Below are 19,109 nucleotides of genomic sequence, written 5' to 3' on the forward strand. Positions count from 1 at the left end.
ACACACACGGTCCTCTTCCCAAACCCCTCTCCACCCCACTCACTTACTCAGCAACACCTATTCCCAACTCCACTTCTCCCCACTGGGAGGATACCTGTAATAGGTGAACGGGAAGAAAAAGCCAAGAATTATCCCAAATTATAGCAGGATGGGGACTTGATAAAACAATGGGTAACGTTCCCATTGAGCATCAACCTTAAACAGACCTAGAAACTCATTGGACTTCAAAGAATAGCTTCACCTCTGGGTACCAGTATGTTGCACTCCCTCAATTGGTATAGTTGCTATATCAGCATATTAGAATGTAATAACACTCAGTCGGCAGCTTGGCATTTCCAATAGCCTTACAGCAACACTGAGCTGCCTTGGGGCCCCACAGGCCCCTTTGTGGCCAGGCCATCACTGAAAACTGGCTGTGATGCGATTCAGTACAACCAGCAAAGACCTGGGCTGTGCTGCTCTCTCCTCCTCCTCTTCCCCACCCCGAACCCTGCGAAGACTCCAGCTCAATGTTTCAGCATGGGTCCCAGAGCCTGGTTACGACCACTAAATGGTCTGAGGTTAACTACTGTGGCTGCATTTGATTACAAGGAGAGTTCTACTTGATTGCACTGGGATTTGCTTCGAAGCTATCTGCAAGCTGAAAATGTAAATTATCCTTCTCGAGGATTGCTCCTAGTTTGAAGAACTTTACAAGAGATTGCAGGAATCTCAGCTCAGAGAAATCCTCACAGAACCAGCTAGTATCCAAATGAGGGCTGTCAGGGTTGATGATGAGGTTGCATCGATCTAGTGGCTTGCAGCTTGAAAGTGTGTTATGTGGATTTGGGGTGAGGGGAGAAGCAAGCTTGGCTCTGATGCTCCCCACTTCTTGCCACGGTTCATCCCAGCAACATGATTAGTTGAGACGAAGTCCTTGAGAGTTGCTCTCTCCTTCCTGCCCCCACCTCCCCACACAGACTCTAGCTCTCGTATTCCTCCCCACCCTGCAGAGCCTCCAGCTCCGATGGTCTCCCCCCCACCCCACCCCATGAAGACTCCAGCTCCGATGCCCTCTCCTTCCTCCCTGCACTCTGCAGACACCAGCTGCCATGCCCTCTCCTTCCCTCCCCAACCCTCACAGACACCAGCTCCCATGTTCACTCCTTCCTGTTGCATCCCATGACTCAAGTTCTGCCTGTGCCTGCTGAACCCTGTGGCTCTACTGAGTGGCCAGCAGCAGAGTGCACCCTCCTGGTGGGATGAGTGAGTTGCGATAGGGCTCGCCACTCTGGAGTTCACAGTTTGCTCCTTAGGCAGACCAGACTTCAGGGGTCGGCTGAAAACATGATATCAAGGTAGAGTGGACTAATAACAATGGAGAAATGAAGGTCAGAAAATCATTTCAAAGGGTGGAATTCCATATATGACAAGTCGGAAACCCTCCAAATGGCAGAAATCTCTCATCCCTGCATACAAAACTCCATGGCTTGCTGTAATGCCACTGCGGAAATTATAATTTCAAGTAAAGATGTGCCCAAAGAGTAAGAAACTCAAACAGTTAAAATGACATTGGAGTATTGACAATCAAGTGTTAATGGCACAAAAACAGAAAATGCTGGAAAAACTCTGCAGGTCTGACAGCATCTGTGGAGAGAGAAACAAAGTTAAACTTTCGAGTCTATATGACCCTTCTTCAGACCTTTCTTCAAGTGTTAATGGCAGTTGGGGATAAGGTAAAGCCATCTGAATTAAACATGCAAAGAAAGCATGAACAAGGTGCCACAGAGCAGATAGCTAATGATGAAACAAAGGAAAGCACTGCTTTGAAATCAAATAGCTCAGCTGCAACCAATACTGATATACAGCTGCGAGGAAGGATACATGTTCTTAAATGTAAATTAAAACTTCTGAATGATGAAGCTATCACTCTTTCTAGAAAAGAACTAAAAGCTTGTGCTGAATGGGACGATGAAAAGCAGAATTTAAAATAATTTGTGAACTGGCTAAAAAGGAGTATCACGATTTTTCGTCTGATCATCGACATAACCTTAACAAAGTTCTTAAAGCAGACAAAAGAGGATTTTTTTTTAGCAACAAAATGAACTGCTTGCACAAAAGGAGGCAGAGTTAAACATGCTTCTCCTGGAAAAGAAAATCCAAGGATTAAATCATGAAAACAAACTTAAAGATAAGTGATCCTGTATTTAAGCAGGATGTGGACAATTCAAATGTGTGGCTGGTTGAGACTTTCTCCAAACACTTTGACATGAAAAAAAAACATGCAGACATGGAAGAAAATGTAAATCAGGGGAGTTAAAACTTGAAACAATGGCTCAAAAGGTCAACACTGACGACAATGTTGCTCTTGATAAAGTTAACCAGACCAAACCAAGAGTACAATTTTCTAATCAAGGACATGGAAAAGCTGTTAGGACAATGTGAAATGAGAAAGGAGATCTTCTGCATTGAGTGAAGGAGAGCAAAATCACCAGTATTAAAGTGAACTTTGGTTTGCAAGAGAGTTGGGACTATAGAACCCACACAAACTAAACTTTAAATCCTAATTGTCACATGTATTTGGTTATTCTGGGTTAAGCATTACATTATTGCCAAGGCAAAATGTTTAATGGTGAACCGTGACTAAAGAGGAAAGAATATTATCTGTTCTGTATATAGTTAGTTAGTGGTTGATGTGTTTATAATGTTATCTTTTGATGGTATTGCAGAAAAATCACCACAGTAATAACTTTTCATTGTTTTGGTGGAGGGGATGGGTATTATGAACAATATTTTATAAAATGGTTATATTTTAAACTGTCCTCCTTAATTCAAGATAAAATGGAGTAGCTTGGGGAGGGAGATGTGACATATGACTTGCTTGTAATGGAGACAGAAACTCAAATCACAACAACTTACTGAAAAAAAGGTGCAAGTTTTAAAACTGGACACAAAGGAGGACGCAGCTGGCCTTGCTGCGTAAAGACTGTCAGCCAGACAAAACAGATTTGGGGAAGAAGACCCTCAACAGGTACTGCTATGCCAGGCAGGAGAAATTGACTTTTTTGGGGGGGTTAACCACCAAGAAAGAATGCTGGTGAGGACGGATTCCTGATTCGAAGAAACAAAGCTTCTGGAGAGTTAAAGACTAAGGAATTGCCAGAGGGTACCTTGGTACTGGGAGTCCATTTGATTATGCTCAGAAGGTTGTTAAGGTACTTTGTTTGAAAGGACGCTGGAAGATTCACTGTGGTGGGGCAGGGAGAAGAGATCTTGTTAAAGCCGGGAGGAGCTTGGGGATTTAAACACAAGACTACATTTCTGCTGAGAATGTGGTGTAATGTGTAACATGGCATGGGGTTTTTTGTTGTGTTAAGTTAATAGGGAATACCTCTTCTGCAGTTTAGTGTATTAGTTGCCTACTAAATAATGTTTAGTCCATGTTGATTTTAGTTTGTTTGTTACAGTAAAAGGTTTAAATGTGAAATCTTGTGAGATTCTTTGAGTTCTCCGCTGGAAAATTCATATCTTCATAAAAGTTATCAGTCTCAACGAGGATTATAACAATCACTATTCACAATCAAAGAAACAGCCAGGCCACATACTCACAAAACTCTCTCATGTCACATTCCAGCTGGGTGCAAGCATAAGGAGATTTGCTCTCTGTTTCTCTTAACTCTGTTGAGTGCTAAAATAATGGATTGATTAATATTGGGAGTTGTGAGGGGGGAGAGTCTCCCACTCTATTGCCTAGCACTCTATAACAACACACAACATCCTACACCTGTAGGAAACTTTGTAAGTTTGATCTGCCTGAAAAATTCAATCTAAAATTTCATTTTCATTGTTAAGGTGTAAAATTCATCTTTCAGTCAGGAACAGAAGATTGCCTGCTCCTCTCTAATTAACAAGGCAACAACATTTCATTCTCAGAAATCGCACATTCTGAAATCGCAATGCTGATTTAAGAAGAAAAATAGATAATTACTTGTTTAATTTATTACAGAAGAACTTCTAGCTTTGAAAAAAGCTTCATGCAGTTGTCAAAAAAATCTTCAATTTGTGGCATGCAGCTTGAAATAAACAAATAAGTTAACTGTCTCCTCTTTAAAGTTGCATCTCGGCAGTTAATGTTTGGCAGCTGATGTTATACGGCTGTTCCTTCCTGTGTGATTTGAGATCCATTTTCTTGTCGTAGTTGTTTGACACTGTAAAGCCAGGCTCTATCCACCCCATCCCCAACAGTGCAGCTTGGCTTCCAGTTCGGGAAAGGGAATCGACCAGCAACAATCCAGGCATCTTCTGGAAGTTCAGATAACAGCTTGACTTCCAGTAAAGAAAGCTGCACAGAAAGAAGTGCGTTTTAAAGTCTTTCATTGACTAACCCATTGTAGGATCAAACAACTTAATATGATGATATTTCATGCATCCATTGTGCATGCCAAACTATAAGGAGAAAGAACGAGTGGGGATTAGTGACCATTTCACACCCGGAATCATTTATTGTGCCTCTCCACACAACTACTTAATTTAGAAAATTAAGCAGATAATAATAGGAGGGAATATTGAGAACCTTTATCTCATGAAAGACCTCTTGGGGACACAAACATTTCAGCAACAAATTATGAATCAGTAATTATTACAATTCCCCTGTGACTAATTGCTGTAGATAGCATTTCAAATTTAAGTTTACTTTTACTGAGCCTTGCTGTGTAGCCCTTTCACAGGGAACTGTTTAATTTTATTAAGATGAAGGGCCAGGTCCCACAGTCCAGGAAGCCACCAACGCTGAGAATTTTAGAAGGTATAAAAGTATGAACCAGGTGATGCCAAATATTGGTTTTGAAAACCTGCAGATTATAGGAGAAAGGGAGGACTGAAGGAGGTTGGAAGTCCACTGTTTTGAGGTCTTGGGGAAGAATGTTTCAGAGTAGGAGACAGCGTGGAATGTGTCTTGATTTCAATATAATGAAGGTGTAACACAAAGCTCTCTGAAACCACCATGAGGTGATTTTTCCAGGTGCACAGAATGCATGTTATGGTCTAGCTGATATTCGCATCTCAAGACAAAGACAAAGGTAAGCATGGTTGTAGGCAGCTGTGGTTCAAATGCTCTCCTTGTACTTGGATGGGACCTTTCCAACAGGTCATTGGCACAGACCAATGAGTCAAGTCATTCTATTCAATTCAAACACTACATAACAAGAAAATAGTGAACAAAGTTGAGCGTTGGTCCTATAGAAAGTGAGTCTGGGGAATTAATAATGGAAAGTAAGGAGGTGGCAGATGAATTGAACAGGTATTTTGCATTGGTTTTCACTATAGAGGATACAAGCAACATCCCAGAAATAGCTGTAAATCAGGAAATGGAAGGGTGGGAGGACTCAGGAAAATTACAATCACCAGAAAAGTGTATTGAACAAATTGTTGGAACTGAGGGCTGACAAATCCCCAGGTCCTGATGGATGTCATCCTAGGGTCTTGAAAGATGGGGCTAGTGAAATAGTTGATGTGTTGGTTTTAATTTTTGAAAATTCCTTAGATTTGGGGAAGGTTCCATTAGACTGGAAAATAGCAAATGTAATTCCTTTATTTAAAAAGGGAGGGAGACAGAAAGCAGGAAACTACAGACCAGTTACCTTAACATTTGTCATAGGGAAAATGTTAGAAGCTATTATTAAAGATGTTATAGAAGGGCATGTAGAAACATTTAAGGCAATCAGGCAGAGTGAACATGGTTTTGTGAGAGGGAAATCATGTTCAGCTAATTTACTGGAGTTCTTTGAAGGAATCACATGCACTGTGGATAAAGGGGAACCAGTGGATGTACTGTACTTAAATTTCCAGAAGGCATTTGATAAGGTGCCACATCAAACATTATTGCAGAAAATAAAAGCTCATGGTGTAGGGGGTAATGTCATGGATAGAAGATTGGCTAGCTAACAGGAAACAGAAGGTAGCCATAAATGGATCCTTTTTCTGGTTGGTGGGATGTAATGAGTGGTGTACTGCAGGATTTAGTGCTGGGGCCTCAACTTTTTACAATTTATATAAATAACTTGGATGAAGGGACCGAAGGTATGGGTTGCTAAATTTGCTGATGACACAAAGATAAGTGGGAAAGTAAGTTGTGGAGAGGACAAAAGGAGGCTACAAAGTGACATGGATAAAGTGAGTGAGCAAAGATCTGGCAAATGGAGTATAATGTGGACAAATGTGAAATTGTCCATTTTGGCAGGAAGAATAAAAAAGAAACATTATCTAAATGGTAAGAGATTGCAGAGATCTGAGATGCAGAGGACCTGGGTGTCCTAGTGCATGAATCTCAAAACGTTAGTATGCAGGTACAGCAAGTAATTATGAAAGCTAATAGAATGTTATCATTTATTGTGAGGGGGATTGAATGCAAAAGTAGTGAGGTTATGCTTCATTTGTACAGGGCACTAGTGAGACCACATTTGGAATACTGTGTACAGTACTGGTCTCCTTATTTAAGGAAAGATGTAAATGCATTAGAAGCAGTTCAGAAAAAGTTTACTAGGCTAAACCAGGAATCGGTGGGTTGTCTTATGAGGAAAGGTTGCACAGATTAGGCTTGTAATCATTGGAGTTTAGAAGAGTAACTGGCAACTTGATCAAAACCTTTAAGATCCTGAGGGGTCTTGACGTAGAAGATCTTTCCTCTTGTGGGAGAATCTAGAACGAGAGTCACAGTTTAAAAATAAGGGGTCGCTCAATTAAGACAGAGATAAGGAGAAATCTTTCCCCTCAGAAGGTTGTGAGTCTTTGAAACTTGCTTCCTCAAAAGACAATGGAAGCAGGGTCTTTGAATATTTCTAAGGCAGAGCTAGATAGATTCTTGATTAACAAGGGGGTGAAAGGTTATTGGGGGTGGGCGGGAGATTATAATCAGATCACCTATGATCTTATAGAATGGTGGGGAAGGCCTGAAGGGCTGAGTGGCCTACTCCTGCTCCTAGTTCGTATGTATGTAATAGACTGCTGGCGCACAGTGGCAGCAGTACGTACCATTTTCAAGATGCACTGCAGCAACTCATCAAGGCTCCTTCCAATGACCTTCCAAACCCGCGACCATTACCACCTAGAGGGGCAAGGGCAACAGAGGCACGGGAGGACCACCATCTGCAAGTTTTCCTCCAAGCCACTCACCATCCTGACTTGGAAATATATCGCTGTTTCTTCACTGTTGCAGAGTCAAAATCCTGGAACTCCCTCCCTAACAGCACTATGGGTGTACCTGCACCACATGGGCTGCAACGGTTCAAGAAGGCAGCTCGTTATCATCTTCTCAAGGGCAATTAAGGAAGGGCAACAAATGCTGGCCTTGCCAGCGATGCCCACACCCCAAGAACAAATAAAAAAAATCTTTGTTTTGTTAAGTATCAGCAGCCATGTCTGAGGTGAAGGTAGAAGTCAAGTCTGTGGGAGAGGCAGGGTCATGATTTTTGACACTTTAACAGGCAGCTCTGCTGTAGCAAGTGGCCTCTGATTCTGGGATTCTATTTGATCAGTCAGTCTATCGTCGTCAGGATACATGATCTCCTTGTTAGTGATTAGTTTTGTAAAAAGCAGAGACTGTTTCAAGGCCCAGTCTTGGACTGCAAGGGAAGTGTTTTTCCTCTTTTGATTCCAAGCCTGTATTTACTGTCAATCTTACTGTGTTCAATACTGTTTGTTAACCTGTGTAATGTTCAATAAAATTGTCTTAATGGTTTATAGCATCTGATGGAGTGTTATTGCTCTGCTTTCCAAAGACAAGGAGTTATGTGCTGCACGTGACATACTCCAGTAAGCCAAAGTGCAGTGACGAGGGTTGTCTGTTTAAACCTTGAGTTGCATTACATTTACCTAGATATTGGACAAGTGACCTTATACACTGGATCATAGGGGGCATAAGGTCTACTTAGGGAGTGACTAGTGACACTGAACCCAAAGAAATATCTAGCATATAAACCCCAAAAATATAACACAAGTATATTTGAAAATTGGAAAGAACCAGAGATCAATGATTGTAGACATACTGAGAACACATTGGTACGCCGAGATATGTTAGTGTATGTATGAGAGGGAGTATGAAGAGGATCACCTATTACTTACCACACTGGGAGCCAGGAAAACTGTGACATTAGAACAGTCTGACAAATCAACCTAAAATAACAAAAAAAAGGTACAGTTCATCAATATTTCATGTCTGCTGAGTATCGCATTTGTTTTGCCCCTAATTTACACAGGCGCCCTGCAAACTATTTTAAATCATTCTATAAGAGCATAGACAACAATTCTCAATATGAGGCTCTGGTTTCTGATAGTCTGTGTTTTGTCCGTAATTTTACCATCTTACAAGTGTCCTCTCCCCAGCAACAATCTCTCGCTAAGATGGACAAGCTCTGTTGCAAAGCCATTGCTGATATTGCAACATTGGCCTTGGGCTCGAGGGGCCAAGCAGCCAGCCCCTGCTCCTATTTCTTAGCCGCTCCGGTGAGGCACCCGGGACGTTTTACTGCGTTAAAGGCGATACAGAAAAGTAATTCGCTGTTGTAAGATGATTGATTTGCTTTGCACCGTGCACTTTCCTCTCTGCTTATCTGAAACTGACACTTTGCTATGCAGGAATTGTGAATGTGAATCTATGCCAGACTCTGCACTGACGCATTAATAAATCGTGCAACTGAGCTGTTCGTTGCTTTACCTGTAATGGGTCAACTTTGTTAAAATTCTAGACAATAACTTTCAATCAAGAATTTTCACATGATCTACATGCTTTACATGTAGTTTCAGACCAGAAATTTGCTCAATGGAAAATTTCAGCATTCCATCCTATGTTCCTTTGGTGTGAGACAATCAGATCAACTAGGCTACTTATCAATTGCTGGTCTTTTATGGAGAAGGCAATCCCTTGACAGAGCCTTGTTTATGAAATCTGTTCAATTCCTGAACAAATGTGAAAGTGGTTCAGAAAAAACTGAATAGAAGCTGACCAGATATTGCAGATATTTGGATCCCCAAGGCTAGAAAATAGTTGTACTAATTGCGTAAATGCTGGTAGAAGTCTATATTTTATTGAAATTAGTCTGCCAAGGAAAATTAGCATTTAAATGTGATTTCTAGTGGATGTAATTTTTCAAAAAGTATACATTTAAGACTGAGAAAGCTTGTGAGCAACAGCCATTAATATCAAGGTGATGGAGCCCTCCTCCCTCCTTTGTACATTAACTCAAAATTAAGGTTTTTCTACCTTCCATAAATCTTGTTTCATGTAAGAAACCTGGCCGTGACAGCCTGCTCTCCAAGCGTGGAACTTTGACAGCCTGATGAGCCATGGGTTCAGTTCATAGCCAACTGCTGGATGGAAGCCACGCTTACTGGCTTCTAAAACCTGCGGAGTAACACGGATCCTGTGACTTAATGGCGCGATGAAAAGCGTAGTAACAACAGAAAGCGCGAGGTGGAAAAAAAAGACAAGCGAATGGCGGTAATGCTACAACCAGAAAGAAGTCCAAAGCTTCACAGCTGCAACTATTTCTTCCAATATCTTACACAGACTGCACAGCATAAAAACAGGCCATTCAGCCCAACTGTTCTATACCACTATTTATACTTCACTCCAGCCTTCTCCCCAGCAAACTTTTAACGCTTCTATCAGTGTAACAGGGAAGCAGTTGATTGGTTTGTCCTCTCATTTAGGAAGGAGAGAGACTGGGTGAAACACCTTACGGGGGGCTGTTTCTGAACTTCTAATGATGTCTTTCATCTCTAATACACCACTTAAAGCAGGGTGACTGTAAGGTAGGGTTTTCAACATTTTGAAGAGGACGAATTTACAGGGTTATGGGAAAAGAGCTGGGGTGTGAAACTAAACTAGAGCTGACACAGGCAAAGTGGGCTGAATGGCCTCCTTTCTGTGTTGTAAAATTCTATCCCATGGTTCTATAACATTCAAGCAATTTTTTAAACTCAAGTATTTTTATTAGTCAGGAGTGTTGTGATAATGACCATTACTGATGACTATAATCTACCAACTACATCAAATTTATTCCATTCCAACCCACACCCCGCCTCAGCACCACTTTGAGTGAAAATAGACGGGTGACCAGCTACCAGAGGTGCTCAAGAATGACACACTCTCCACTTTTCCTTCAAACCTGTGGAATCAGCCTGGCAAAAATCAGTACAAAATTGTGACAGTGCAGAAGGCCATTTGGCCCATTGTGACTGCACTGGCTCTCCGAAGGAGCAATTCACCGACAGCCTTTCCTGCCTCTTCTCCCTGTAACCCTGCACATTCTGCTTTCTCAGAAAACAGCCTCATTCCCTTTTCCAATGCTTCAATTGAAACTGCCTCCGCCACACTCTCAGGCAGCGCATTCCAGACCTTAACCGTGAAAAATCCTCAAGTTGTTATCGCTTCTTTTGCCTATTACTTTAAATCCGCGCCCTCTTGTTCTCGATCCTTTCATGATAGGGGACAGTTTCTCCCTATCTACCCTGTCCAGGCCCCTCATGATTTTGAATATCTCTACCAAATCTCGGAAATGGGTTTAACGCTCACTGTGTGGGTGGCTGAGGTACTTCCTTTTAAAGGAGAAAGGAAAAATCAGTGCACGCTTCACTTTTACCTCAATGTGTACCTCCAGCTGGCCAAACACGCAGCCAATTTCCTTATTCTTTCATGGGGTGTGGGCATTGCCAGCAAGACCTGCATTTGTTGCTCATCCCTAGTTTCCCTTGAGCTAAGTGGCTTGTTAGGCCATTTCAGAGGGATTCCCAGGATTTGAGCTCATGAGTAATGGTGAAGTGGAGAATCATACATGACATGAGGACGATGCCCTGTATAGATGGGGAGCAGCAGCTAGGAAGAGAAATTTAAACAGGAGCACTTGGAAATGGATTCACACCCACAGTGTCCTACACAGTGACTCACACAGTATTCTCAGCCGCGCTAATCTAGGAGAATTAGCCACAGTGCGCCTTATTACATTAAAAGCGCTTTTTAAGTTGTTGTTGTTAGTGTGTGGGCCTACACCCACCGCCCTGAGGTAAAACTCGCCATAACAAAGAAAAACTAGATACAGTTGCTGTATCAAAATATTCTAGCATCTTAAAAATCCTGACAATAGACAGCAAGGCAGACAGGCTCATTATGGACATTACATTATAAATGCCAAAGCTTGCCATTGCTTTAAGGGCTGGGGGAAGGGGGGCGGGGTAGTGGACAGCATACCCGAGTGTTCTTGGTGCCTCTTCTTAATCTGGCTCAGCACCCCACCTACATGTAAGGAGGGCAGAGTAGAAGGAAATCAGTCCAGACCACTCCCAGGCACCCCCGGTAGGGGTGGGCGGGGTCAGGGGTGGCCATTTTCAGAGCACAATTACCAGAAGTGACGATGTGGGCAGTTTACAGAGTAGGAATGGTATGTGGAAACCCAAAGAAAGAATAGAAAAAAACTAACATTTTTAAAAAATGGAACAGACAAGACAGCTTCTGCAAATGAGATCAATCATTCAGGATTTTTTTTTTAAGTCTTTATAATGTTGGTGTTATATATGCACTGAAATCCAAGTTAACTTGTAACGGGTGTTCACAGTTCTGTACACAGAATCTCTATTAAATACATTGGATTTTAGCCCAAATGTTTACATACAATTCTGCCGTCACCTGATCCCAAATCCACCGCCTTGCCAGACCGGCCTTTCAGTAAGGTCATCACATTCTGCACCTGTTTGCGGCTTGCAGGTATGTACGGAACCTGGTAAAAGATAATCACACCTCTTTATTGTGCTCAACTTGGCTTTCCTCGGAACTGAAATACACACAATATCTACAGTGCACCTACGTTAACTAATTCTGAAGACCAGACAAATTCTTATTTTTCAGATTCAGTTAAAAATTCACCAGTGCAATGAGTGCAGCACGATAGCCCCCACTTGCCAAGCTCATAGTAATTCCTCATCTCTGAAGTCGTCTGATCAGGAGCAATCTGAATTCTCCTTCAGTGTTATAAGAGAAATTTCCTGCTTACTGGCATAAATTAGGTCAGATTTGTGCCCAGCATTCTCAGTTCATGACCACTGAGAGAAATCAGAACAGCAATAGAATATTACATCACAGAAGGAGGCCGTTTGGCCCATCAAGTCTGTTGGCTCTTTCAAAGAGCAATCTCGCTCCCTTGCTCTTTCCTAATGTCCCTGGAAATCTTTTCTCCTTCGAGTATTTATCAAATTCTCTTTTGAAGGGCACCATTTGAATCTATTTCCACTATCCTATCAGGCAGGGCATTACAAATCCCAAATACTTATAGTCTACAAGAGCTTTTCCTCATGTTACCTCTGGGCTCGTTGCCAATCGCTTTATTGCCAGCTCTGACCCTGACCTTCCTAAAGCCTTGTTACTCCTAACTTCATATTTGGGGCTGAGGTCCGGCCCAAACACCTTTTCTCCCTCTGAAAATAACGCCTTACAATAGTTTTCTTTAGTTTGACAAGTCTCCTTTATGATTTGGATATAGATTGTTTGTGTACCTGTTGAAAAGGGTGGGGAGGTGGGTTTGTTCGATCCTTTTGTCTGATGACACTGGTGTTGTATTCTACACAATGAAAGGAACTGAGGAGTACAGGTGTTTGGGATGATGAGACATTTGACATGAATATATCTTCAAGCCGATGATACTAGTTAACCAGAGAAACTTAAAGCACATTCATTTTTGTATGGCCACCTGAAGTAAGGTTGTCCGATCTGCATGGTGTACACACAAAGAACTTTATAGAAAGTTGCGCTTCTCTTACCTGTAATCTTAGAGGGACCCTCCTGAAACCAGGCATCAATATTCCTGCCCATACTATGTATGCAGTTAATCCTGTGCATCCAGCGATCTGCAGTAAACCCAAGCCACCAACTGACTGCTTCCTGAGTTCAGCTTCCCCTTCACTGTCATCCTGGTCCATTTCTAAAAAAGCAGACAAAATGGGTTATAAGAGAATGGTGATGTGTATGTGTTGACACAAGCCTCAAGCAGAAGATCAAGGATTAAGCATCAGTGATCCCACTGTGTTGCACTAAGTGGTGAGGTTCGAATCAAAGTAATTTGTGCAGAGGGAGGCCATTCGGCCTATCAGGTTTGTGCTGGCTCTTTGAAAGGGCAATCGTGGTTGGTGCCCCAACTCTTCTTATGCTTTGGCTGTGTCGACATCACAGGCTAACATCCATATTTTCCCAACATTTATGGACATGGTTAACAATGTGATAATGACCAAGTGATGTTGATTGAGAGATAGATATTGCCCAGGGCACCAGGGATAACTCCCCTGCTCTTCTTCAAAATGGTGCCACGGGATCTTTTACATCCACCTGAGCAGGCTGGTGGTACCTTGGTTTAACATCCGAAAGAATGCACCTCCAACAGTGCAGTGCTGCCTCAGTACTGGACTGGAGTGTTAGCCTTAAATTTTGCACTCAAGCCCTGGAGTGGGATTTGAACCCAGAACCTTGTGATTCTGAGGCAAGGCACCTGTAAGGTTCTTTATCATAAGAGCTTCAGGTGAAGGGAAACTCCTAGCCACATACATGAGGACAACTAGTTTTTCCTCCCCTGGTTGCCCATCTTCATCTGTCCCCTCTGTACATTGATTTGATGCCATGTTTCAATGGTATTCGGTTAGCCACCTAGCCCAGTGATGAGCTAGCTACCTTAGTACAGGCCAAAGATCAATTCTTGATCTTTCTGGTCTGAATATATGATCATTCCCTTTGAGCCATCAGAGAAGCAAGCACATTTCTTTATTCAATCTTGTATTTTTAAAAGATTATTTACAGCCAGAGTATCATTCTTGCTGAATTTGTGAAACAAACTCAAAAGTTATTGTTCAAAAGCCTCTGGTGATATTGTACACAAAAATCTTTTGGATGAGAGGTTAAACCAAAGATCCCGTCTGCCCTTGTGGGTAGATATGAAAGATCCTGTGGATCTGTAAAAGATCCTCCCCTAAGAGCAATATATATCCCTCAATCAACATCACAAAAACAGACTACCTGGTCTTTGTCGCATTGCTGTTTGTGGGAGGTTGCTGCTTTGTTTTCTATGTTACAAAGGTGATGATATTACAAAAATACTTTATTAGCTGTAAAGCACTTTGGAACATCCTGAATTGCTAAATAGATCAGCATCTATTGCCCATCCCTAATTGCCCTTGAACTGCTGAATGGCTTGCTAGGCCATTGCAGTGGTCAGTTGAGTTAACCACATTGCTGTGGATCTGGAGTCACATGTGGGCCAGACCAGGTAAGGATGGCAGATATCCTTCCCAAAAGGACATTAGTGAACCAGATGGCTTTTTACAAAAATCAATGATAGTGATGGTGACCATGAAACTGAGACAAGCTCACAATTCCAGATTTATTTTTATGAATTGAATTTAGATTCCACAAGCTGCTGTGATGGGATTTGAATCTATGTCCCCAGAGCATTAGCCTGGTATTTCCACAATGCCACTGTGTTCCTCATCTGCACAATTTTTAAAAAATTAATTTATGGGATGTGGGTGTCTCTGGCTAGGACATCATTTATTGCTCATCCTTAATTGTCCTTAAGAAGGTGGTGCTGAGCTGCCTTCTTGAATCACTGCAGTCCATGTGGTGGAGGTACACCCACAGAGCTGTTAGGAGGGTGTTCCAGGACTTTGACCTGGAAATATTTCCAAGTCAGGATGGTGAGTAACTTGGAGGGGAACTTCCAGGCGGTGGTGTTCCCATTTATCTGCTACCCTTGTCCTTCTAGATGGTAGTGGTTGTGGGTTTGGAAGGTGCTCTCTAAGGAGCCTTGGTGAGTTCCTGCAGTGCATCTTGCAGATGGAACACACTGTTGCTACTGTGTGTTGGTGGTGGATGGAGTGAATGTTTCTGGATAGGGTGCCAATCAAGTGGGCTGCTTTATCCTGGACAGTGTCAAGTTTCTCGAGTGTTGCTGCAGCTGCACTCATCCAGGCAACTGGAGAGCACTCCATCATACTCCTGACCTGTGCCTTGTAGATGGTGGATAGGCTTTGAGGAGTCAGGAGGTGAGTTCCTTGCTGTAGGATTCCTAGCCTCTGACCTACTCTTGTAGCCACAATATTTATATGGCTTGTCCAGTTCAGTTTCTGGTCAATGGTAACCCCTAGGATGTTGATCACGGGGGATTCAGCAATGGTAATGCCAGTGAATGTCAAGGGGAGGTGGTTAGATTCTCTGTTGTTGGAGATGGTCATTGCCTAGCACTTGTGTGGCGTGAATGTGAATTGCCACTTGTCAGCGCAAGCCTGGATATTGTCCAGGTCTTGCTGCATTTGGACACAGCCAGCTTCAGTACCTGAGGAGTCAGGAATGGTGCTGAACATTGTGCAATCATCAGTGAACATCCCCACTTCTAATCTTATGATGGAAGGAAGCAGCTGGAAGTGGTTGGGTCTAGGACACTACCCTGACGAACTCCTGCAGTGATGTCCTGGATCTGAAATGATTGACCTCCAACAACCACAACCATCTTCCTTTGCGCTGGGTACGACTCCAACCAGCGGAGAGCTTTCCCCCCTGATTCCCATTGACTCCAGTTTTGCCAGGGCTCCCTGACTGGGTCAAATGCGGCCTCGATTTGTGTGTGTGGGGGGGGGGGCAGTCACTCTCACCTCACCTCGGGAGTTCAGCTCTGCGGTCCATGTTTGAACCAAGGCTGCAATGAGGGCCAGGAGCCCGGTGGCCCTGGCGGAACCCAAATCCGCGCCATCACCACATGATTCCGGTTTCAGATGTGACGGTTTGACCACTAATAACTGTCACGGGGGACACTTCGGGCATCAGTGAAGCCGCCAGCGTTGGGCGACCATTCGAAACCCGCTGGGTCACTCTCTAACCGAGCCCGGCTTATTTCCAGGCTTTCCCTGAAGCTGAATTGACATTCGCACATCGGCGGGATATACCTTTTCGGTATGTGGGGGGGGGGGGGGGGTCTGAGCCTGAACGGGAGCAGCTTCTGGGAGGAGGTGAAGGCTTCAGCCGTCTTCCCGCTCCCCTCAATACCCCAACCCTGGCTCCGGGCTCCAGGCTGCGGCCACCCCTCACCTCCGCCACCGGAACCGCCCAATTAGGGCGGCGGACCGGAAACGCGCCACCGCAAACCCCCCCCCCCCCCCCCCCCACGGACTCAAAACCCTCGCGGAAGGTTCCGGGCTGAGGGGCCGACAGGCGGAGAACGGCAGCGGGGGCGATTTCACTCCTCGGCGGCTGACTGCCCCTGTCCTGACTGACGATTCCCTCCACACTCACCCCCGCCCGGGGGACCTGGGGAGATGGGCCCCCATGACTCGGAATCAAAATAAACACGAAAGAAAAAAAGTGGCAGATCGTTACCAGCCCCTTCAGGGATTGAATCGAACACGAGGAGTGTCTCCTTATTCGTGAATGGGTAAGACAGGGCTAGGCCAACACTTCAACAACTTTAGGTCTTGAGCTCCCTCCTCCATCCCCACCCCCTTTCTGTTTCCCCCTTCCTTTTGTTTTTTTTCCAATAAATTATATAGATTTTTCTTTTCCCACCTATTTCCATGATTTTTAAATATTTTTAAATCTTTTATGCTCTCCCCACCCCCACTAGAGCTATACCTTGAGTGCCCTACCATCCATTCTTAATTAGCACATTCGTTTAGATAATATCACCAACTTTAACAGCTATATGTTCTTTTGTTCTATTATTGGTGACATCTTTTGATGATCTGCTTCTATCACTGCTTGTTTGTCCCTACAACCACACCAACCCCCTCCACTTCTCTCTCTCTGTCTCTCCGCCTCCCCCCCCCCCCCCTCCACACACACACACACACACACACACACACACACACCTTAAACCAGCTTATATTTCAACTCTTTCTTGGACTCGAACTCAAGTTCTGTCGAAGGGTCATGAGGACTCGAAACGTCAACTCTTTTCTTCTCCGCCGATGCAGCCAGACCTGCTGAGTTTTTCCAGGTAATTCTGTTTTTGTCCAGGCCAACACTTGTTGCCCACCCTTAACTGCCCCTCGCCGGGCCATTTCAGAGGGCCTTCGCGAGTCAGCCACGTTGCTGGGGGTCTGGAGTCAGTCACATTGCCAGCCAGACCCCAAGCAAGGGGCGGCAGCAGGTTTCCACCCCTAAGGGGGTTTACGGCAAAGGCCATCGTTCGACTTTTTAGCCCCGGGTTTTTCTTTTTACTGGATTCAAATTTCACCATCTGCCGTGGCGGGATTCAAACCCGGGGTGCCCAGAGCATTACCCTGGGTCTCTGGATTGCCAGTCCCGACAGTGCCACCACCCACTGGGCACAGACTGCCCCTGGAGATGGTTTATTCTAAGAGAGCGAACTCCGCCAAGTTGAACCAACTCTCTACTTTGAGGTTTATCTGCTTTTAAAAAGATGCCCTTGATAATAGCGCAAAAAAAAGAATTTGCGTTGATATGGCACCTTCATAACCTCAGGATGTCCCAGCTTTACAGTTAAGTACTTCTGAAGTATAGTCATTGTATTGTAGGAAATGTTTAGCGCTACAAGGTCCAACAAACAGATAATGATCTGATAATCTGCTCTGGTGTTGTTTGTCGAATACAATATATGCAGTAAAATTGTGAAGAGTCAAACTTAGAAAACACAAATTTCTGGCCACGTGGAAGTCGTCAGTCATTCCCACAGGCAGAATAGCAAGTCTCATGGAATGATGCCCATGATAAGCCAAAATTCTGCAATATTAACTCTGGATTAGTCGACTTGTGCCACTTGTCATATGACCGAATCAACCAATCAAATTAGACCACACAAAAGTGCAAAATCATGGAGCACTGGACAAGCTGCAATTTGACATTGAGATTTCCCTGTGAAAAGACATGCAAAAGTATGGCTGCGATTATGGCTAAGCCTGTGAGAAAGTTATCGAACGGAGAAAAGATGAAGTTGATACAGCAAGTGGAAAACTGTGGTACAAAGTGGAAAGCGAACATCGTGAAAGAGTCGGTGGTTCCGCCATCAAGTTTGTCCTTTGTCCACCATTTTTAAGCACAAGGAGAACATCTTAGAACAGGTAAATAAGCAGACATTCTCTCCGGCAAGGAAGAAGATGAGAACAGCTGCCTATCCCAACGGTGAAGAAGCTCTGCTAACGTGGTTCAAAGAAATCCGAGCAGAGAATATTCCCATCTCCAGTCAAACCCTGCAGGAAAGGGGAGTTGCCCTGGCAAAGAATCTGGGCCTCATAGAGTTCACCTGTAGCGATGGATGCCTGGACCAATTCAAGACAAGTCACGACATTGACTTCCACGTGGTAAGCAGTGAGCATGCGGTGGTTACGGCAGCAATTACAAATAATTGGCTCCAAAATGGTCTTGCCCACATCTTGAGCGAGTATGCACCTGGAGATATTTTAATGCTGATGAAACCAGACTGTTTCACTGTCCTTTGCCAGACCACTTTTTGATGTCTAAAGGTAAAACATGTAATGGTGGAAAGCGGAGCAAGGAACGTGTCACTGCCATGCTCTGCGCCAACATGGATGACACCAAAAAGCTGCTGATTCTTGTGATAGGAAAGTCCAAGAAGCCATGTTGCTTCACGAATGTCAAGACACTACTCGCGCGATAGTCGGCCGACCAAACTGCATGGATGACCTCCAATGTTTTTGAGGCGTGAATCAGGAAAGTAGACAAAACGTATCAGCGAAAGGAAAGGAAGATTGTCATCATTACAGACCACTGCCCCGTGCACCCCGACATCACTGGCGTTAAACTGATGTTCTTTCCTCCCAGCACTGCAGCCAATGGATCAGGGGTGATTAGGAACCTGAAAACCCACTCCCGACAGCAGCTGATCTCTCAGGTTATCGAAGTCATCAATGAGAAGCAGGAGTACAATCCATATGTTCTAAAGGCCATATTCATGATGAAGAAGACATGGAAGATGTTGACAGAAGCCACAATTGCCAAATGTTTCCACCACGCTGGGTTTAAACAGGTTACGACTGCACAAAACATTGAGAACACGGAGGAGCAGGGTGAGGCCTACCAACCCGATGACAATGCACTTTTTTGCTTGCCTGCGGGAGGCCGGCATGGAAAT

The 19,109-nt window shown here is 43.9% G+C and overlaps 1 protein-coding gene across 3 annotated transcripts in view; it reads right to left on the reverse strand.

Moving 5' to 3' along the window:
• Positions 1-3,960: 3,960 nt before the first annotated feature.
• The window catches only part of antkmt (adenine nucleotide translocase lysine methyltransferase), a 28,257-nt gene continuing 13,108 nt past the window's right edge, over positions 3,961-19,109 (reverse strand). The window contains exons 2-7 of one of the 3 annotated variants that reach the window (XM_041206407.1): positions 12,784-12,944; positions 11,643-11,747; positions 9,236-9,376; positions 8,098-8,148; positions 6,622-6,675; positions 3,961-4,321 (exon numbers count right to left, since the gene is read on the reverse strand). In XM_041206407.1, coding sequence (XP_041062341.1) covers positions 4,127-4,321; positions 6,622-6,675; positions 8,098-8,148; positions 9,236-9,376; positions 11,643-11,747; positions 12,784-12,942 — 705 coding nt within the window. In that variant the 5' untranslated portion in view covers positions 12,943-12,944 and the 3' untranslated portion in view covers positions 3,961-4,126. The remainder of the gene's footprint in view (positions 4,322-6,621; positions 6,676-8,097; positions 8,149-9,235; positions 9,377-11,642; positions 11,748-12,783; positions 12,945-19,109) is intronic. The other 2 variants (XM_041206409.1, XM_041206408.1) reach the window with 2 other exon arrangements.

The sequence above is a fragment of the Carcharodon carcharias genome, chromosome 15, assembly GCF_017639515.1.
Source record: "Carcharodon carcharias isolate sCarCar2 chromosome 15, sCarCar2.pri, whole genome shotgun sequence".
NCBI classification, from domain to species: Eukaryota; Metazoa; Chordata; class Chondrichthyes; order Lamniformes; family Lamnidae; genus Carcharodon; species Carcharodon carcharias.